This window comes from Eucyclogobius newberryi, unplaced genomic scaffold (genome assembly GCF_026437365.1).
Source record: "Eucyclogobius newberryi isolate DKJ021-1_F unplaced genomic scaffold, fEucNew1.0.hap1 SCAF_19, whole genome shotgun sequence".
NCBI classification, from domain to species: Eukaryota; Metazoa; Chordata; class Actinopteri; order Gobiiformes; family Gobiidae; genus Eucyclogobius; species Eucyclogobius newberryi.
The window spans coordinates 17,011,210-17,033,536 of NW_027315823.1; the positions used below are offsets into that span (position 1 = coordinate 17,011,210).

A 22,327-nucleotide genomic window follows, 5' to 3' on the forward strand; every position below is an offset into this window, starting at 1 on the left:
CAACCTATTTCTTAACATCAATAATGAAATATCAATCATTAAGAATTACTGTATTTGTGGTAGTGACTGAAACATATGAATTATGACAATACTGCTGTCTTTACGTTCCTAATAAAAAACTAGCACAATGGAGATTTTGGGGGAAGAATAATTCATTTAAATCTTCCTTTTTTCCTCATGAGCCATTGAATAATCATATTTATACATAATTTGTGTATCACCATAAAAATGTAGTTAAGTTTCAGGTTGGAAAGTAAACATTGTAGTTGGTTGCAAAGTTGCAATGACATTATTGATAATGGTTACAAATAATGTAACCAACAAAGTGTCCCGCTATACAGGAACAAATATAAATATAAATAAAGTTTTTTTTGGGAAACACCTTAAGGTTAGATACAACTGTGGATGAATTTCTTTAAGTTTGTAAAAAAAACACTGACAAAATCTATGAAATTTCCCCATGTGTGGACAACAAAGGAATATCTTATCTTATCTTAATAAACAAACACTATTACCACAAAAAAGCAGCAGAAAGAAGGACATCTGAGCGCGGTCATCTCAGTGTGGTCCTTGAGAGCGCAGCCTCCGAGTCTACTGCTACTGCTACATTTCTCGTCATGTTTACACTGCATTTCCCACAAAGCCTTGCGGTATTACGCAGGCCATATAAATAGTAACGAAAGGGGCGTTCCTCAGTGACATGTGGAGGAGGTAAGAAGCGGGTTTTGCCGAAGGCACATTCAGCTGTCAGAGATAAAGCTCGGATCGCCTGCACCTGGAGTTCCAGTGCCATGGACTTAACCTGCGGATAGAGCTGTAAATGATCCCCCGCTGACCCACTTGGACGCCTTTGCTTCCTCTTCTCTTTGCCGCCCTCTTTGCTTCGTGCCAGGTAAAATGAGCCTAGTTTTCCAGTTCATGCAATGTTCTTTTTTGTTTCAGCATCCCTTTTAAGGAAGTGGCCCACGCTCATGTTTCTGCTGTTTTTACAGTAAACCGTACAGTGAATGTAGAGCCACCTCCTGCACCAGATCTGTGTGTGTGTCTGTGTGGATCTGTTTGTGTGTGTGTGTGTGTCTGTGTGTCTGTTTTGATCTGTGTGTGTGTCTGTGTGGATCTGTTTGTGTGTCCATCTGTGTGTCTGTTTGGATCTGTTTGTGTGTCTGTCTGTGTGGATCCGTTTTTGTGTCTGTCTGTTTGGATCTTTTTGTGTGTATGTTTGGATCTTTTTGTGTGTATGTTTGGATCTGTTTGTGTGTATGTTTTGGATCTGTTTGTGTGTCTGTCTGTTTTGATCTGTTTTTGTGTGTTTGGATCTGTTTGTGTGTCTGTCTGTGTAAATCTGTTTGTGTGTCTGTCTGTCTGTTTGGATCTGTTTGGATCCGTTTGTGTGTATGTCTGTCTGTCTGTTTGGATCTGTTTGGATCCGTTTGTGTGTATGTCTGTCTGTCTGTCTGTTTGGATCTGTTTGGATCTGTTTGTGTGTATGTCTGTCTGTCTGTCTGTCTGTCTGTTTGGATCTGTTTGGATCCGTTTGTGTGTATGTTTGGATCTGTTTGTGTGTATGTTTGGATCTGTTTGTGTGTATGTTTGGATCTGTTTGTGTGTATGTTTGGATCTGTTTGTGTGTATGTTTGGATCCGTTTGTGTGTATGTTTTGTATCTGTTTGGATGTCTGTTTGGATCCTTTTTCTATATTTGTTTGGATCTCTTTGTGTGTCTGTTTGGATCTCTTTGTGTGTCTGTTTGGATCTCTTTGTGTGTCTGTTTGGATCTCTTTGTGTGTCTGTTTGGATCTCTTTGTGTGTTTGTTTGGATCTCTTTGTGTGTCTGTTTGTATGTCTGTTAGGATCTATTTGTGTGTTTGTTTGGATGTGTTTGTTTGGATGTGTTTGTTTGGATGTGTTTGTGTGTCTGTTTGTATGTCTGTTTGTATGTCTGTTTGGGTCTTTTTGTGTGTTTGTTTGGTTCTGTCTGTTTGGATCTGTTTGTGTGTATGTTTGGATCCGTTTGTGTGTATGTTTGTATCTGTTTGGATGTCTGTTTGGATCCTTTTTCTATATTTGTTTGGATCTCTTTGTGTGTCTGTTTGGATCTCTTTGTGTGTCTGTTTGGATCTCTTTGTGTGTTTGTTTGGATCTCTTTGTGTGTTTGTTTGGATCTCTTTGTGTGTCTGTTTGGATCTCTTTGTGTGTCTGTTTGGATCTCTTTGTGTGTCTGTTTGGATCTCTTTGTGTGTCTGTTTGGATCTCTTTGTGTGTTTGTTTGGATCTCTTTGTGTGTCTGTTTGGATCTCTTTGTGTGTCTGTTTGGATCTCTTTGTGTGTTTGTTTGGATCTCTGTGTGTCTGTTTGGATCTCTTTGTGTGTCTGTTTGTATGTCTGTTTGGATCTATTTGTGTGTTTGTTTGGATGTGTTTGTTTGGATGTGTTTGTATGTCTGTTTGGGTCTTTTTGTGTGTTTGTTTGGTTCTGTCTGTGTGTCTGTTTGGATCCTTTTTCTATATTTGTTTGGATCTTTTTGTGGATATGTTTGGATCTCTTTGTGTGTCTGTTTGGATCTGTCTGGATCTCTGTTTGGACCCGTTTATGTGTCTGTTTGAATGTGTCTGTTTGGATCTGTTTGGATCTCTGTTTGGACCCGTTTATGTGTCTGTTTGAATGTGTCTGTTTGGATCTGTTTGGATCTCTGTTTGGACCCGTTTATGTGTCTGTTTGAATGTGTCTGTTTGGATCTGTTTGGATCTCTGTTTGGACCCGTTTATGTGTCTGTTTGAATGTGTCTGTTTGTATCTGTTTGGATCTCTGTTTGGACCTGTTTGTGTGTCTGTCTGTGTGTCAGAATATTTGGTACATCTATAAATAATCAGATGGTGAATTCAACTAGTGTGGGAATTAATGTTTCCACTATTTATTATAAGTGTCTACTACAAATGCAACACAATGAACAGCTTTATAACATGTGAAACTTTTATGTAGGTCACAATGTTTAATTTCTGTTAAATTTCTTGATGGATTTATTTTATCGTTTTATCTGATTTAATTTATTCTAATCATCGTTTAGCCAATTTGTTCTTCATTTGCGCCACACAAAACACCAAATGGAGCACAAAAGTAACCATTTATTTTTACCTTTTTTCATCTCACATTACAAATATAATATGATTTCTTACAGAAAACGAGACTGCCGTTGATGTTCTAATCACTGTAGGGTTCAACTATTAATAGACACACCAGTATTCTAATATGACGTTTATTCTTTTTCCGTCCAAAAGGCACCATGTCGGACAAGATGTCAAGTTTCCTCCACATTGGGGACGTGTGCTCCCTTTATGCAGAAGGCTCCACCGCTGGATTCATCAGCACTTTAGGGTACGTTGTATTTTGTTGTAACTTTTCTTTTGAGCAGTACAAAATATTCAAATATTTACAAGAAATGGTTATATTGATTTGATCTGTGGCCTGTATATTATCCTCTTTTTGAGTCTTGGGTGCTCAGAAAATGTTTTTCCGGGCCCCAATCTTTGCACACTCTGGGCACATGTTGGGCCATTTTTGAGAAATCGAAATATTTACATTAAAATCTGCTGCTTGCTACAATGAATTTACAGTATGAAGAGGCTTTATTATTAGACCAATTTGTGGTTTCCAATAAAAAAAAATATTTAAAACAATTATATAGTTATGTTATAGTTTATTACTAAATACACGTGAAAATATTAGTCTTAACATGTTTTTTAAATGTATTATTTAAATTCCCTACAGGGAATATATATATATATATATATATATATATATATATATATATATATATATATATATATATATATATATATATATATATATATATATATATATATATATATATATATTTTTTTTTTTTTTTTTTTTTTAATTAGTTACCAATTGAAGGTTCTGCATTTTAATTTGCTTTACATTTGTTTCTGACCTGCCTTAGATTACCCCTCCTCATCCTGTTGCACTGAGAACCGTTTAGCACCACCACTTGACATCTTTCCTCCTCTCTAATTACAGCCTGAGCACCGAAGTACCTCATTGTGTTTAAACTGGGCACATCAGAGGCAGTGCCCAGTCTGCCATGTTTATTGGAAATGTACTTTGTTTCTTTTTTTCACCTCGGCTGTTTTTTACTACGAGGGACACGCGTCTCCTTTTCCTCCTTTATGAGCCGGATTCTCCTTCCTCTTGCTATGTCACTGCTCTGTTTACCACTTGCGAGTCCCTTTTTTCGCCGAGTCCTTGCTCTTTCACAGTTGGGTGTTGTGCGCCGCCACCTTCCATGGCAACTAAATGTATGCACATCTTTCAAGACTGTGACGGCGCTTCTTTGTCAAATCTCTCATCTCGTGTGGTAATGGCTGCTGATAAGTCCACCCTTCACTTCTGCCGCTGCGTCCTCCACATTACCCAGGAGAGGACACGGTTATAAATAGCTTTATTCAATATAGACATCATCATCTGTCCAGCAAAGCAAGGAGAAAGACCTTTTTAATTTGTCATTTGAGAGCACTCGACCTCAAACACATCCCTCAAAATTGCGCTCGTTTTTGAGGTTGTGCGCAAACGTATACCTCTGCCAAAGAAAAAAAAGAAAAAAAGTATGGACGCATTAAATGTTTAAGATGCCGGAAGTGTAGTGTATAAATACCACAAAATGGGAGATGTTTTTGATAATGTGATGATGATATAACTGCAGTTTTTACACTGGTTCTGCATTTATTCCCATTTAATAGTTCTAGTTTATTGTTATTATTTACTTTCTGAGGGCCTACAGGAAACAAAACCTCTGAAAGCATCATGACGCAATCCATTCTGCAGTTTGAGCTTCCTAGAGCCTCTTAGAGATAATGATAATGGGACCGCAATATTTTGCACAGAGTGTTCAATTGTAAAAGGACGATATTTTTATATATATTTTATTTTTTTCAGAGGCTAAATCAGTTATTTTGTCCGCTATAATACTTTATAATACACATTCAGAGATATGAAAAATGTATTGTATATGTACAATGTTTATCATTCATCTTAGTATATCAAACCAGTCAAAACTCATTTTGACATATAAATAAAAAGGTCAGCTCTATGTTTAGCTTTGAGTTAGTATTGGCCTTAAAAGAGCTGCTCTGTTACCATAATCTGTTGATAGGTTATCATTTATTATTTTTGCATTTTCTATCAACACATGTGCCCCTATTTTAGAAAAAAATAAAAAATAAAAATGATGTCCTGAAGTTACCTTAAGAGCTCTGAAAAGTGCTCTGGATTTGAACTATTATTAGTTTTATGTCAGTAATAATTATTCCCCCATATTGTTTGGTGTTACTCTATGCTCCAACTGTATTCCCAAAGGTTTTTTCAACAAGTTATTAGTCTAATGTGTTCCCAACTTTGGATTTGATTATTAGACTTTTCATTATCACAGCATGTTCGCATTCAGAAGCTTTATGTCCTGTTTCTGACAAATGCATCCAAAAAAACCCACTCGCAAGTTAAATGTTTTAAGCTCTCATTTGGAGCTTTGGTTTAATACTATTGTCTGGGTTGAATGACAAACCATTAATAAATGTTTCCAGGCTTGTGGATGACCGCTGCGTGGTACAACCCGACACTGGTGACCTTAACAACCCCCCCAAGAAATTCCGAGGTAAAGTTCTGCTTGTTTTGTTAAAGTATTACCGTCTTTGTCAATGTGCTCAACGATTGTCAATGATGACCCCCAGAAGGCAGAAATAATTTGTTTTCCACACTCAAATATGATAATTAGGTGTGATCTCGCTTCAGGCAGTGCTTTTAGATCAATAGAATCAACCAACACAACAGTCTCTATTCATTTTTACCGTTCTGTGTCAAATGATTGTTAAACACTCCTAATCTACCAAACTCCTTGTTTGTTTATATGTCGCTGAGGCCTTGTGCATTATCACTTCAGTTTTCTTCTATAGATGGTGGAGAATGATTCTCTTCTCTCTGATACATGGGTGAGGAAACAAAACAAAAAAAATAACTTTGGTCAATTTGAAATTGATCCTTTTCTGAGATTCTCAGTTCTCCAGAGAGAACTCTTGTCTGGCCCGTCCCATGAGTTAAACGTCCCAACACTGTGTTGTAAACTGGATTGAATATTAGCACACTAAAGTAGTCATATAAATACTTTGCTTTGTGCTGTAGTTTAGAAATGATCCACACACACGATTGCGATGATCACTTTGGCCCTTTTTAACCGACATGATCCATTAGCTTGTCCTGTGGCAGGAAAGCATGTGGTTTTGGACAGTACACATTGTAGAAAAAAAATTGATTGATGATGTATTTTTGCTTGGGGTGCGGTGCACGGTGTCAAAGGCGGTTAGCGCTCCTGCCTCCCAAGAAGGAGATCATGGGTTCGATTCTCGGACCAGACTAAACATCACATGATCTCTCTGGGTGGAGTCTGCATGTCCTCCCAGTGTTACCGTGGGTTCCTCCCACCATCCAAAGACATGCATGTGTGTGGCAAAATTGGTGACCCTAGTGAATGAATGTGAAACTGAATGATTGTCTGCAATGTCTATGTCTCAGTGTTGACCCTGCGACGAGTTGGCCACTCTCCAGGGTGTACCTCGCCAAAGGCCCAAAGTCACTGGTATAGGCTACAGTCACCCGTGACCCCGAAAGGGAACAAGCGGTAGAAAATGGATGGATGGATGTATTTTTGTGTGAAATAGCACAGTTTTGCCTTATTACTCTGCCTTATGTTAGTAAGAGGCTGTCTCTCTCTTTAAAATCAGTCTCCGAGTTCTCCATTTAGACACATTAACCTGCAGCAGGAAGGTGGTTAAAATGAATGGTTTGTTAAAGACCCTCACACATTTTGTCCTGTGTCTAATCTCTTAGCCTAATTAGCAGCAGGGCAGGTGTTGCGCCCGTCATTAATTATTGTGCTATTTATAATGACATTGCTGTTGGTTTTGACAGTGCTAAAAAAAATCTAAAAGATTTCAAACTATACCCAACGATCACATGTCTATGTTTTATGGACGGCCTTTAAGCCCTTACGCTTTTGGCTAAAGCGTAATTGGCTCGAATCTTAAAGACCCTCTGTAGTTTTGTATTCTGATGTCTGATTTACTCTGATTAAAAGTAGAAATGGGCTCTGCACAGGATCAGCTTCTAATTTCTTAGTTAAATATGAGTAAAGCTGGTGTTGGAGAGATGGTCTGAGCCACTAGTTTGAGCTTATGTTGGGTTTTAACAATTAATTACTTTTTTTTAAAAGCTGAAGATAAATTTACAAAATATGTTTTAGGGACTTGTAATAAAGCAAACATGTCCAGGCCTAATCCATATAAAAGTCCTATTATTTATTTTACATTATTGAGGGTAATTTGTTACTTGTGGGTTTGGCGTACAAACTGACCCTGATGCTTCCCAGAATGATTGATTTGACTGGAAATAAGTGGGCTACAGGGTTATTTTTAAGTACGACATATCAAGCAGCTTGAGAGTTCCCTTTTATCAGATGGTGGAAAAAATGTAATAAAAATAGTTAAAGTCCAACATCTTATACGTGGAAAGCCTTAAGTGTTTCAATAAGAAAACTTTGTTTTGTATCATTGAATATGAAATTTGAAAGAGGCAGGCCCACCAGTGGGAATCTTTTATTTATTCCTTTTAGTCCACTTTCTGATAAAGGGAAACTATCAAGCTGCTGGGCATGTAAAACATAAAAATAATGCATTCATGGATGAATCAGGAGCAGACACTCAAATAAAAAAAGAACCCTAAAATTCACAGAAATCACAAAAGGCCTTTTATATGGATCCTAACTGGACTTTATTAGAACTCCCTAAATCTAATTTTCTGTGAAATTAGCTTCAGTTTTTAAAGATTATTGTCAATGTACAACAAATGCCCAAATAGTTTGGATCAGACATCCCTCCAGACAGATGCTTTAATCCTCCTTAATCTAGGCTTGATTCACAAAAGAGTCCGGTCATTTATTTGTCCTCCAAATGGTTCAGAAACAGCTTCAGTTTGAATTGGGGTTCATTTTAGTCCGGTGTTATAGGAAAAATCGGCCCTCACTATTAAGGCGTTTTTAAGGCATTTGTCAAGGTCTTTTTGAAGAGCATAAAAATAAATAAACTTCATTCCAGCTTTGAACTCAAAGTTATAGTAAAAAAGTAACACACCTGTTTATTTATTATTAGACCTTTTGTTTAGTGTAGTTTAGTTTACATGTATTAGTTTACATGTATTATTTAAAGTAATCGCACTTCACAGTCAACAATTTAAATTACTGTAGCTCTAGATCAGAAGTCTTTTCAGTACTTATTATCTCGATACTTTTTATCTCAATACTTATTATCTCGATACTTATTATCTAAAAACTTTTTGCAAGAGTCCTGATAACTATTTTCAGGCAATATCCTGTGCGCTGTGTCTATTATGTGATAAAACATGTCTTTAATGTATTAGTTTGAGCTTTGTACTGTGTATTCAGTTTTAGTTTTTTTATCACCTCTTTTTACATAATTTTCTTTTTTATTATTATAAAGAATATACAGTGCTCTATATTCAATTATATTCAAAACATCAATGATATGGATATTTTGATCTGCCCGCCACTAAACTGAGCCATTCTAAACCAGAGAAATGATACACTTTGCTTCCTAGTTCCTCTTGAATTCAGCTCCATTAACGTTTAATGACTTCTTGTCCTCCGCTTAATCGACTGTGTGGCTCATATAGTCGTCCTGTCTTGTTCCATCATTCTTTCATCTACTCGTTTATTACGGTACATGTCCATCGATGTTGTGTTCATCCATCACTAACAACTCAAGGTGAACCTCGTGTCTGCTGTTCTTTACTCTGTCTTGTGACTTTTACTCACCATCTCTTCATCTGAAAGAGTTTGAATGAAATGTTAAACCCGTTGAAGGTGTGTTATTGGAACATTTGTATTGTAGTACAATACAATACAAATGTTCCAAAGCCTCCAACAGGCTTGTTAGAGGCTTGTATTATATGCTTGATGCATCTCAAATGTACATGGGTAGACTTTTCTACAATGGTGAGTTTTATAGATGATGTCCCCCCTTTAAGGTCCTCTGTAGCTGTTTGACCTTTATTGCAAAAGCCGCCTGTGTTAAATCCTTGCGTCCCAGTAGACGTGCAGAGTAATTATAGCTCACTTAAGCTATTTAAAAAGCTGCCTTCAGGATCGAACCCTCTGCAAAGTATTGGTATAAATTGTTATTCTCTCACTCTCTCTGTGGTCATATTGTAAATGTTTCATAAAGGCTGCTGGTGGTCACATTGATGCGAAATTCTGATTGCATGGCTCAGACAGACACAGTGCGTGGTGATCTAAATCTCTTCTGAGCAGGTTAGGACATGGCCTCCATAACCACTTTACCGGGGCAGATTTTGGACAAACTTGAAACTGTAATTTCAAGACACTAAACTGGTGTTGGATTATTTTTGGGTGTCGAACACATATTCTCAGGCTACATGTGAAGCGAGGAAAGAACTTTCTACAAAAACATGACCTTGTCAGTACTATTTATTTTTGGTCCTGTTAATGTTGCCATATGAATTGAATTCCAACTCCCCTGAACAACATATTCTGAATATCAGTGGAACTTGGTTAAAAAAAAGTAAAACAATATCATATTATCAGTGCAACTTGTTTTTATAGTTTGAATAATTTATTACGATGTCTAGATAAGACTCTAGCAGGATCACCCCAATTATCAGAAAGGACATCAGAGCTACTTACTTTTACTTAACTTACTGAAATCATTCGGTCAGGTTGTTAGTCCACTAAAGCATGCTATATTATTATTTGTATACGTCTTATTAATTGCTCCATTGTACATCCACGTATCTTCCTGTTCCTCCTCCACAGTCTTATCTGCTCTAGTTCTTCTCCTTTTGGCCCCATTTTCCCTCCCTATCTTTTCCCTCCTCTCTGTGCCTCCTTTTGCTCACAGAAGCACACACGTTGCCCGCATTTCCTTTTATACCTTACACAGGGTTATTTTTACTTTCATCGCACCAAATAACGGGATCGGCCACTGAAAAGGGATAAGCATAAGAGTTATTGGGCTATGCTACTGATCAAAACACAAAGTAGTTTAATAGAAGTTGTTTATCCCGTTTTTGAATGCCTCTGTATTCTGGGAAAGGCGCCCCCAAAAGAAGTGCTAAAATATAGGAAAGAATCTTAAATACACCAACTTAATTTATTGTTTCGAGTAAATTGCCTCCTTTTATGGGTGCAATTGACTTCCACTGCATTGACTCGAGCCAAGTTCCTCAATGTGACCTGACTGACCGAGTTTTGAAATGGCCTACAAGTGAAAATGAAATCCATGTCCTCATTTAAAACACTTGGCGTGTCAGGGTGAAGAAAAGCTTTCGGTTCAAAGGATACTCATTTCTAACATACATTTTGAGTTTAAAGGCAGACTTGTAAGATGAGTACATGATTTATGCTTCAACTCAAATAGTTTTAGTCGTACAGTTGTGATGTATGTCCTCCTTATGCTTTCTTTTTTGTCCACTTTCCCCAGATTGCCTTTTCAAGCTGTGTCCCATGAACAGATACTCTGCACAGAAACAGTTCTGGAAAGCTGCAAAACCTGGAGGCAACAGCACCACAGATACAGTCCTCCTCAACAAACTCCATGTAATAACACATTTAGGTTTCTCTGACAATCATTATCAAATCTATGCTGACCGAAGCGTACAGTGCACAAGGTGGAATCAAGTCCCCATCATATAACAATAATATGGTGTTATTTTTATCTATCTATTCTGCCTGACAAGCCTTTAAAAGTACTTCCCTTTAGTTTGCTGGGTGAACCTTCCAACTATGCCACTGTTGGCTCCATTTTTAGTGAACCACAAGTTCTAAACATTAAGTTTAACTTCTCAAGGTTTCAATGGATGTATAATGGATATATTACAAATAAAGTTATTTGGCTTGTAGCTGCATTGTTTGTTTTATTTTACAGCATGCAGCTGACCTGGAGAAGAAACAGAATGAGTCTGAAAACCGAAAGCTGCTGGGAACAGTCATCCAGTATGGAAATGTCATTCAGGTAAATTGGGTTTAATCATCTGGCTCGGCATAAACTGAAATAAAGTTATCCTTGAGCCTTTTGAATATTAGCTTCAGAGATGGACTCTGTCTCTTTTAATGGACTTCATAGCACTAAAATGTGCTTTGTTTATTTCAAACCAATGGTTGTTTTTTCAGGTTTTATACATATTTATTTTTTATTATATTGTTTTAGCACTTTGGTAATTATAGTGTATACAAAAAAGGTTAAATATTTGGCCTCAGGTCTGTTGTCAAATCTGGGTAACAGTATTATTTTTCTGTCAACAGTTACTCCATTTGAAAAGCAATAAATACCTGACAGTTAACAAACGCCTGCCTGCACTTTTGGAGAAGAACGCCATGAGAGTGACTCTGGATTCTGCAGGAAACGAGGGGTCCTGGTTCTACATCCAGCCCTTCTACAAGCTGCGGTCCCTGGGAGACAGCGTGGGTAGATCTTGGTGTTCCTTTCACCTTAATCATTCTCTGTTGGCAATGTCGTCAACAAGATGTAATTCCTTCAAACTGGAGAGTAGAGGGTAATTGTACCCATAAGAATGCAATTTTACCCCATATGCAATGATTTAAAAGATTAGATTACAAATTTACAGTACAATAAACAGTACAAACATATAATATAAAGTGTTCAAAACTATAATATTATAAATCCAATTACGTCCAACATACTCAACTAAAGGAAAGAGCAAATCACTAAAACATTAACTAAAATGATGGATCTTCCATAATGAGGTTTATTATAAAACCTGCCTCACTTTCTGAAATTTTCCCTGATTAATGAATTCACTGATGAGCACAAGTTTCAACAGAAGTGTTCAAAGTCCTGAGGAACACTAACATCAGAAGTCTGCTGCATCTGAACAATTTGAACATGTTCTGATGGACAGCCAACGGTGCCCTCTAGTGACTCTATTGTGACACTACAAACCACATTATAATCCAGGCCATAAAAACATTATTGCCTTATATTTAAATACTACAACAACTTTAAAAGAACAAGTCACTTTGTTATGAAATAACTGAACCAGTTGGTCTGTTTAGGTGGTTATTGGAGATAAGGTGGTGCTTAATCCTGTCAATGCAGGACAGCCTCTTCATGCCAGCAGCCATCAGCTGGTGGACAACCCTGGTTGCAATGAGGTATGACGCCACTATCTACTTGGTTCTGACAAAAGACTAATGTACATTTTATTATTTGTGGCTGTGTGTCTTTTCTTGTTATAGGTTAATTCCGTTAATTGTAACACTAGTTGGAAAGTTGTTCTTTTTATGAAGTGGAGTGACAATAAGGAAACCATACTGAAAGGGGTAGGTTGCATCACAGCTTTGTCTCTTTGCTAAAATGTCTTCTGTCTTTTAAAGTGGATGTTTGTGATGGCAGGGCGACGTAGTCCGGTTGTTTCACGCAGAGCAGGAGAAGTTCCTAACCTGTGACGACTACAAAAAGAAGCAGCATGTATTTCTAAGGACAACTGGCCGACAGTCTGCGACATCTGCCACCAGCAGCAAAGCACTGTGGGAAATCGAAGTGAGTGACAAACTAAACAAAGGTTTTGTTTTCTTTCTTGATATTTTCATATTAATTCTTAAGTATCCTTTTTCAGGTGGTCCATCATGATCCTTGCAGAGGAGGTGCTGGTTATTGGAACAGCCTGTTTAGGTTCAAGCACTTGGCAACGGGCTGCTACTTGGCTGCAGAAGTTGGTGAGGTATGGTCTAACTCTTGATCATTGTTCATTAATCTATGTTACATGGATACACAAACTTATTGTAAGTAAGGTTCACTTCTGTATTTCCTTCAGGTTAATCAGGACTTTGAGGAGGAGAGTGCTGAGCAGCGATCTGCTGTGAGTTAACATCCTCTTTCTAAATCCACCATAGAGATTTGATTTTCATTTCTTCCAAAGAGTTTGTTAAATCACATTGGGTTCATCGCACTTCATATTTGACATGTCTGTAGGTACAGAGATATCTCGGGATCCTTGTATCATCTTTTTTCTTTTTTAACTAGCTCTAATTGCTGCCTTTTTAAATAAATATATATATATATATATATATATATTTTGCATTGAAGTCCTAACTATATTCTAATTTTGAAACAATTGGTGGATAATGTTTTTTTCCGCAATATTTCTTCCACCTTCACTATATATTATTAATTAGGTATTAGGGTTACAAAGAAAATTAGTTTCAGGGGAAACTTTTGGATGTATTGTTTTTCAAAAACAGTGTCCAGATGACTACAACTGAATTGCCTACGATATATAATTAATCTAAATCTAAATATTGGTGTAATTATTTTCTTTACAAAGTTCATCATTTGTGGTTAGAACAATTTGAACATTTATCAATTAATGTAAATGTCATTCAGAACAGATCGGCATAAGTCATAAAGTACACACTTTGTATTAATCCAGTTATCATTTTGTATTGATCCAGTGGCTTTCTTTTTAGGTGGCAGACTTTACACCCTTTAACTTTCAGGTAAATTTATCCAATCCTAATTTTACATTTACAATAAATAAGTGTATTGTGTTTTGTTTTAGTTAATTATTGTACTTACTTTATTTGGGAAGTTTTACACTATACATTGAACACACTAGATCACTGCACAGTAATGTACAGAGCCCAATCATAGTTTGACCTAACGGCTACAGTGACATTTGTTTTTTAAACATAATGTTCTGTTAAGAATTATTTGAGGGCAGTGTTGTGCAACAGTTAACATCCAAGACTATGATTACAAAAAATATACAGTAAAAACATTAAATTCTACACTAACAGAAAAATATTTTGTAAATGAGACCCCCCTGAAGCTTAAACTAAGTGTGGCCCATGGTATTAGTCTTAACATTAGTAAAACAATTTTTGTACTTTACTGTTACTTATCTGCCTAATGATGATCTACAAACAAAACAAAATATATATAAATATATACATACAAACAGTAGCTGCACACATATCTTTGACATTACACTATCTTGTTCCTATGAAAGACTAATAAAATCATGATGTTGCATCTCTTAAAAGGAAGTAATTGTAAGATAAGATAAGATGAGATATGCCTTTATTTGTCCACACATGGGGAAATTTCGAAGCTGCAACACAAGTAGATACAGAAGAAAGGAACAGAAAACACTCTTAATAGAAAAAAAATCTTATAAACAAAACTCTTATGTACAGAATCTCTCATATTCTGAATAGGGAATAGAGGGAAGAAAATAAAAAAAAATAAAAATTGAAAAATCTAAATAAAAAGATAAAACACAGGACAAAATAATACTAATCATAGTGGTAAAGTAAACACTCTTATTTACAGCAGTTCTATGCACATGAATATGACATTATTGCGTCTGAGTATTGCACATGAGTGTGATATTATTGCGCAAAGTTTTGCAGTAATTGCACATGAATGTTACAGTATTGCACATGAATGTTACAGTATTGCACATGAATGTTACAGTATTGCACATGAATGTTACAGTATTGCACATGAATGTTACAGTATTGCACCTGAATGTTACAGTATTGCACATGGTTAAAGTCAGTACACGTCAATATATAGAGTATATACACAAGGGCTTGTCACACAATGGTAAGGTTGCATCATTTAGAATCCATCAGCTTTACTGGGTTTTGAGGTTCACTATATTTGTTTCCTTTTTAAATGTATGCTCGTTCCACTTAAGTGTGTTGTTACACTAGTGTACTTGATTGGAAAACTCTCACTCTAAATCATAATTACTACTCCGTTTATTCTATGTTTTACTGTATATGTGTGTGGGCTGTACATTTACCGGTCACTTGCTTTGATCTTTGTAGTTAGATGGAGACAATGAAGCTCTGAGGGGCCGTCTTCGAGCTCCACAGGAGAAAATCATGTACACTCTGGTGCCAGTTCCAGATGGCATGGATATTGCATCTATCTTTGAGCTTGACCCCACGACGTTGAGAGGGGGCGACTCTATGGTGCCAAGGTATTATGCACATCGTCATGAACTGGTTTCACTTTCAGCTGACATATCATGACTAGGCTTTCTGGGGAGATTTGGATCATTGACCATGGTTAAGGTTAAGGTTAGGGAATCTTGTCGTTATGGGTTATGTGTTTTGTTTTCAGTGGTGAAGAAGGAAAGTCCCTGTATAGTTTGGAGGGTTTCCATTATGAAAAGACTGAAAGAAGGCACTGTGAGTAGGCATACAGGGGAATAACTGTATTTCAAAATGCTATATGCTGTCATTTAGATTAGGCCATAAACCACAGAGATGTCATTCATTTACCAAATTAAAACGTATGATGTACTGGATTTTTGGCCTTTGAGCTGTCACACAATAACACAATTTTTTTTAAAGCTTTTTAACGGCTTTGCCCAGTGTATTGTTCCTCATCATTGCTCATGAGATAAGAGGAGTACTTTTATGTTCAGCCAGTTGCTTGTCTGGAAGGTTTGATACTTGTAAAAAAAAAAAATAATAATAATAATCCTGACCAATTGTTGGCTGGACGAAGAGCTGTGCAAATGTGAATTATTAGGTTTTAGTTATGTAAGACCTTAAAAGAATCTGACCTTTGTGAAGAGCCTGTCTTGTAAGTCAGAAAACACTCGTGTTGATCAGTTTGAAGATTTTGGCTTGAAGTTTTGTTGTACACTTTACAATGCATTTATTTATATATATATATATATATATATATATATATATATATATATATATATATATATATATATATATATATATATATATATATATATATATATATATATATATATATATATATATATATATATATATATATATATATATATATATATATATATATATATATATATATATATATATATATATATATATATATATATATATATATATATATACACAAAATTTTACATGGCTGAAGATGTATCACTATAATGGATAGTTGGTGGACAAGATAATATTTAAATTATTTTATTTGGTTCTATGACGATGTAAAGAGTAGAATAAGAATAATGTTGAATATTTGCTGAAACATGGCACATCACAGAGCACATACCGGTAATATTTCAAGGATGTGTATTCCTTATTTTTTAGGAGTTCCTACGTGAGGCTAAGGCATCTCTGCACCAACACATGGGTTCACAGTACAAACAATCCTATCGATAAAGAGGAAGAGAAACCTGTTATGTTGCGGGTGAGTAACTGATGCAGGTTCATAGTTTCAAACAACTAAAAGATAAAACAAGACATTTGTTTTTATAGATAGGAACATCTGGAGTTAAAGAAGACAAGGAAGCCTTTGCCATTGTGCCAGTGCCCCCTGCAGAAGTACGAGATCTAGATTTTGCCAACGATGCAAGTAAAGTTCTGGCATCAATTGCTGGAAAACTTGAAAAGGGTACCATCACACAAAACGAAAGAAGGTGTGTATGAAAAAGAAAAGTTTCTGTTCCTGGTGTGATGTAAGTTACAGTGTATATTTTATAGATTTGTGACCAAACTCTTGGAGGATTTAGTTTTCTTCGTTGTGGACATTCCCAATAGTGGGCAGGATGTTTTGGAGATTATGGTTAACAGGCCCGACAGGGAGCGGCAAAAACTTATGAGAGAGCAAAATATTTTGAAGCAGGTTTGTGTCTGATTAAGTATCCATATTATGCAGTATGTATGTTTAAAAATAATATAAACTATTGTTGGTTTTGGCAGATTTTCAAATTACTGCAGGCCCCTTTCACAGACAGTGGTGATGGACCAATGCTACGACTAGAGGAGCTCGGAGACCAGCGGCATGCACCATTCAGACATATCTGCAGACTGTGTTACAGAGTCTTACGACATTCTCAGCAGGATTATCGAAAAAATCAGGTGGGGCAGGAACACAAACTCCTTGGCTTTTAATAACAATGACCGTTTTGCAATCTCAAATAATCTCCTTTTTTTTTTTGCAGGAGTATATAGCTAAACAATTCCGCTTCATGCAAAAACAAATTGGATATGACGTGCTCGCAGAAGACACAATAACTGCTTTATTGCATAACAACCGAAAACTACTTGAGAAACATATCACTGCTGCTGAGATAGACACATTTGTGACTCTTGTGAGAAAGAATCAAGAACCAAGGTGAAATTTTGGGGGAGAATAGACTGTAAACAAGACACCATCAAAGAATGTTTGGACGTTCTGTCTTAATTGCCGCTAAAAACGTTTTAATATGTTTTCATTTGTATCCAGGTTTCTTGACTACTTGTCAGATCTCTGCGTTTCTATGAGCAAATCCATTCCTGTTACACAAGAGCTCATCTGCAACGCAGTACTGGACCAAAGCAATGCTGACATCCTCATTGAAACCAAGTTTGTTAGAGTTTATGAAATCTTTTGACATCATAACTTTATTAGATTAAAACTAATCTTTGTGATTGTTTCTTAGGCTGGTGCTGTCAAGATTTGAGATTGAGATCTCAACAAATGGGGAGAATCCAGTGGAGGCAGAGGATGAGGAGGAAGTGTGGCTCTTCTGGAAAGATAACTGTAAAGAGATCAGGAGTAAGAGCGTCCGTGAGCTGGCTCAGGATGCAAGGGAGGGCCAGAAGGAGGACCTGGAAGTGGTCAGCTACTATAGGTGAATACGACACTTTAGAGAAATATCTGGACCCATATAGCAATGATTTACAAACCTTTTCTTTTCCAGGTGCCAACTGAATCTGTTTGCCAGGATGTGTCTGGACCGCCAGTACCTTGCCATCAATAAGATATCAGGTCAGCTGGATGTGGACTTGATCCTTCGCTGCATGTCTGACGAGGACCTGCCGTTCGACCTGCGTGCCTCTTTCTGCCGCCTGATGCTTCACATGCATGTGGACAGAGACCCGCAGGAGCAAGTCACCCCTGTTAAATATGCTCGACTTTGGTCTGAGATTCCTTCTCAAATTTCAATTGATGAGTAGGTTGATTGTCAGAATTGTTTTACATTTTATTTTACAGTGCTTCTTAGTTAATACATTGACCAAATTATTTATTTAAATATCCAGTTATGACAACGATGGGACCTCTAGAGATGAGATCAAGGAACGCTTCTGCCTCACCATGGATTTTGTGGAGAATTACCTTCGAGAGGTGGTGTCACAAAACATCCCTTTCTCTGACAAGGAGAAAAACAAGCTTACCTTTGAGGTACAGACACTTTGGATTAAGTTATCTAGTTCTAAAGCATAAATTGGCTTCTTCCTCCTGCAGGTAGTGAACCTGGCAAGAAATCTCATCTACTTTGGTTTCTACAACTTCAGTGACTTGCTACGATTGACCAAAATATTACTGAATATTTTGGACTGTGTACATGTCAACACGGTATATCCCATCAATAAGATAGAGAAGGGGGAAGAAAGCAAAGGTACACACATTTTAAAATATCTTTACATTATCTATTCGTGTATTAGCCTCAGGGCAAGTTGAAGGAAAAAGTGCACTTTGTGTTTTCAGGTAGTAATGTGATGAAGTCCATTCATGGAGTGGGCGAGCTGATGACACAGGTGGTGCTGCGTGGAGGTGGTTTACTGCCCACGACCCCCACACACCAACCTGAAGGAGACGTGCCTAAAACACAAATTGAGCCTGAAAGAGAGGACATCATGGTCATGGACACAAAGCTTAAGGTTATTGAAATCCTACAGGTAATCCTCATGTTTTCTTCTTTTTTTTTTCAAAATGGATCTTTTAGTTTATCCCAAGTTGTTCTTTACTCCCTTAGTTCATTCTCAATGTTCGGTTGGACTATCGGATTTCCTGCTTGCTTTGCATCTTCAAGAGGGAGTTTGATGAGAACAACAAACAAGATGAAAACACTGTCAGCCAAAATGGTGCCAATAACGTCCCGCCACAAATTCCTGGTTAGGCACAAAATATATTATATATTTGAATTATATGGTCTTTGCAATAGCATTGCCCATCTAAAGCAAAAAAATAATTTCTACTGTAGGAAATTTGGACTTCGAGAATATTGAAGAGCAAGCTGAAGGAATCTTTGGAGGAAGGTAATTTAAAAAAGAAAACCCCTAGATGCAATTTGCAATGTATAGCCTATACTGTATTTTCCGGAGTATAATGCAAAAAATGCATAATAGAGAAGAAAAAAACATATAAGTTGCACTGGAGTATGAAATGCAGTTGCAAGTGTGAAAATAACAAATAATATCACATATAAAGTATAAATATAAGTATAAGTGGCACCCGGGCCAAAACTATGAATAAATCAATTAATACAGATTTTTATTTCAATTAATCAATTTTTTGAGCTTTTTACAAAATTTTTAAGAGATTTCATATTTGTTTCTTGTGTCATTTGAATGTAATTCCTGCTCTGTGTAAGGCATGAAACCTCTTGTTTATAGTTAGTGTGTTGTTCAGATAACGATTATTCGTCAATACGTTTGTTGCCAAGGATTTCAATAATTCAATAATATAATATTATTGAATTATTATAATTATAATAATAATTCAAGTTATGAATAATCAATGAACTTAGCTAACCCTAACCCAGCCCAGTTGCAATGTTCAATTGTTTTCTGTGTTTTATAGTGAGGAGAATACCCCCTTGGACCTTGATGACCACGGGGGCCGTACTTTCCTCCGAGTCCTGCTACATCTGACCATGCACGACTACCCTCCCCTTGTGTCTGGAGCACTTCACCTGCTCTTTAGACATTTCAGTCAGAGACAAGAAGTCCTCATGGCCTTCAAACAAGTATAAGCTCCTGATTGTTCCAGCTTTATACCCACTTTATACCCCCCAAGGAAAGCTCATGCATATGTACTTCTTTTAGGTGCAGCTGCTTGTGACCAGTCAAGATGTGGACAACTATAAACAGATCAAGTCAGATCTGGATCAGCTTCGATCTATTGTTGAGAAATCTGAATTATGGGTTTACAAAAGGCAAGGAGAGGATGGAATGGACGGAGATGGGCCTGAATCTGATGGCAAAAAGAAGGTCAATTCAGCCTCAGTGTGACCTGTTATAACACCATCTGTTTTGCTTGATTTTCTTTCCTTTTGTTATTAGGGTGATTCAAGTTCAGATGGAAAGAATTCTGAAAGTACCAGCAATTATAACTATAGAGTTGTAAAAGAGGTTAGAAAATCTTTGATTTGGTTTGTGCTTTCCTCGTGACTTCATTCTGAATGTGTATAATTCCTAGATCCTGTTGAGGCTCAGTAAGCTGTGTATTCAAGAGGGAATCTCAGGGAAGAAGAGCAGGAAGCAACAGCAAAGACTGCTAAGGAACATGGGAGCTCACAGTGTGGTTCTGGAGCTGCTGCAAATCCCCTATGAAAAGGTGACAAATTACCCTACATTTTAGATTGCATGCTAGCATAGTCTGTGGGCAATTAGTTATCTTCCCCCAGACGTTTTGAATATAAAACAGTAGTAATTTCCATAATTTTGGTGAGTTTTGGCTGCACAATGCCATAATCATAATCATAATAATAATAATAATACAGACTACTGTAGCCAGCACTGTATTTTGGGGCAGGCACAAAAGTTACATAATGCACCTTTAATCATACATTATTGCAGTCTACTTTTCCAAGATTCAAATGGGGCCATTGTTTATTATAAGAACACTTGTGTCGCAGTGTGTTTAACTTGTTCTCTTTGAGCGGCACTGGAAACTGGACTGTGTGGTTTTATGTTTTTATATAATTTTTCAACAGGAATGCGGATAGAAATGAGTTGTGGTTGTCCGCTATCACTTAGTTCATCAGCTGTTTGTGCGTGAAATTCAGTGAATAAGAGGCAGATTAACCTGGATAAATGCTTATGGGATGTAGTACTTATTTTATAGATTCCAAACTGTCCAAAGCATCAGAGCGCTTCAGCCCGTGTGCAGTGCGGCTGTTTGTCTCTGCAGAGGAGAGACAGAGGAACCGAAAGCATCTAAACGGTCACATTTATAAGTGTGTGAAAGACTAAATGTTCCCAAATCACGAGTCAGAGTCAAGTCCGAGTCCCGAGGGTCACGGTTCTGAGTCAAGTCGAAAGTCTCTAAGTAAGTTTCTAAGACTCCCCTAAAGGCAACTCAAGTCCAACTCAAGTCCAACTCAACTCTAGTCCGAGACCTAGTCCTTATCGCTGGCAGACCGCTGCTAAAGGGATCATCACGTGCATTCTTAAAATCTTCTTTGAACACCTAATATTTGAATTGTTTTTGAGAAACAAATAACAAAGTAAATGCATTTCAATAATTCGAACATTCAAATCGCCCACTGATTGTGTATTTTACGTAATGAAATGGATATTACCCAAGTAGTCTGATGAAGTTCTTCTCTACCAGGGTGAAGATATCCGAATGCAAGAGATTATGAAACAGGCTCACGAGTTCCTTCAAAACTTCTGTTCAGGGAACCAACCAAACCAGACACTTCTCCACAAACATATTAACTTATTTCTTAACCCGGGGGTGAGTATCATCAGACATTTCTCCATTACATATTACTTGTCAATACGTATCTCAAGTTAAAATGTTCACATTAATAAGAAGCACATTTTAACATATACCTTTTTGAGTGATATTGTTGTTTCCGTTTCAGATTCTAGAGGCCGTCACCATGCAGCACATCTTCATGAATAATTTTCAGTTGTGCAGTGAAATCAACGAACGTGTTGTTCAGCACTTTGTCCACTGCATTGAGTCTCACGGTCGACACGTTCAGTACCTCAAGTTCCTGCAGACGATTGTGAAAGCTGAAAACAAATTCATCAAGAAATGTCAGGACATTGTTATGGCTGAGGTTAGAAAATAAATCACTATATACACTATATAGTTATGTCTCTGTAAGCTGTTGTCAAAATATGTGATTGTTGCTGTTTCTCCTTTTTTAGCTCGTAAACTCAGGTGAAGATGTTCTGGTGTTCTACAATGACCGAGCCTCCTTTCAGACTCTAGTGCAAATGATGCGATCAGAACGGGATCGTATGGATGAAAACAGTCAACTTATGTACCATATTCACCTGGTGGAGCTGCTGGCTGTCTGCACCGAGGGCAAAAATGTTTACACAGAGATCAAATGCAACTCACTGCTGCCTTTGGATGATATTGTGCGAGTTGTTACACATGAAGACTGTATCCCTGAGGTGTGTCCAGCATGGCTTGTTTTCAGGACCGCAATTATTAATCGGATCAATCATAATTAAGCGGCTTTTCAAATAATCATATTTTGATCCCCGTTAT

General features: G+C 37.0%; 1 protein-coding gene across 1 annotated transcript in view; it reads left to right on the forward strand.

Annotated features, from left to right (window-relative positions):
* Positions 1-685: 685 nt before the first annotated feature.
* itpr1b (inositol 1,4,5-trisphosphate receptor, type 1b) overlaps positions 686-22,327 on the forward strand; it is a 64,113-nt gene continuing 42,471 nt past the window's right edge. The window contains exons 1-33 of the mRNA XM_072451923.1: positions 686-892; positions 3,275-3,371; positions 5,594-5,664; positions 10,577-10,692; positions 11,021-11,107; positions 11,398-11,556; positions 12,169-12,267; positions 12,352-12,435; positions 12,509-12,655; positions 12,732-12,836; positions 12,930-12,974; positions 13,582-13,611; positions 14,950-15,104; positions 16,198-16,297; positions 16,366-16,526; positions 16,591-16,732; positions 16,810-16,968; positions 17,052-17,224; positions 17,336-17,455; positions 17,532-17,723; positions 17,793-18,044; positions 18,133-18,274; positions 18,338-18,491; positions 18,581-18,771; positions 18,849-18,987; positions 19,077-19,131; positions 19,676-19,841; positions 19,921-20,085; positions 20,158-20,226; positions 20,294-20,431; positions 21,431-21,556; positions 21,687-21,887; positions 21,979-22,230. Coding sequence (XP_072308024.1) covers positions 3,280-3,371; positions 5,594-5,664; positions 10,577-10,692; positions 11,021-11,107; positions 11,398-11,556; positions 12,169-12,267; positions 12,352-12,435; positions 12,509-12,655; positions 12,732-12,836; positions 12,930-12,974; positions 13,582-13,611; positions 14,950-15,104; positions 16,198-16,297; positions 16,366-16,526; positions 16,591-16,732; positions 16,810-16,968; positions 17,052-17,224; positions 17,336-17,455; positions 17,532-17,723; positions 17,793-18,044; positions 18,133-18,274; positions 18,338-18,491; positions 18,581-18,771; positions 18,849-18,987; positions 19,077-19,131; positions 19,676-19,841; positions 19,921-20,085; positions 20,158-20,226; positions 20,294-20,431; positions 21,431-21,556; positions 21,687-21,887; positions 21,979-22,230 — 4,287 coding nt within the window. The 5' untranslated portion in view covers positions 686-892; positions 3,275-3,279. The remainder of the gene's footprint in view (positions 893-3,274; positions 3,372-5,593; positions 5,665-10,576; positions 10,693-11,020; positions 11,108-11,397; positions 11,557-12,168; positions 12,268-12,351; positions 12,436-12,508; positions 12,656-12,731; positions 12,837-12,929; positions 12,975-13,581; positions 13,612-14,949; positions 15,105-16,197; positions 16,298-16,365; positions 16,527-16,590; positions 16,733-16,809; positions 16,969-17,051; positions 17,225-17,335; positions 17,456-17,531; positions 17,724-17,792; positions 18,045-18,132; positions 18,275-18,337; positions 18,492-18,580; positions 18,772-18,848; positions 18,988-19,076; positions 19,132-19,675; positions 19,842-19,920; positions 20,086-20,157; positions 20,227-20,293; positions 20,432-21,430; positions 21,557-21,686; positions 21,888-21,978; positions 22,231-22,327) is intronic.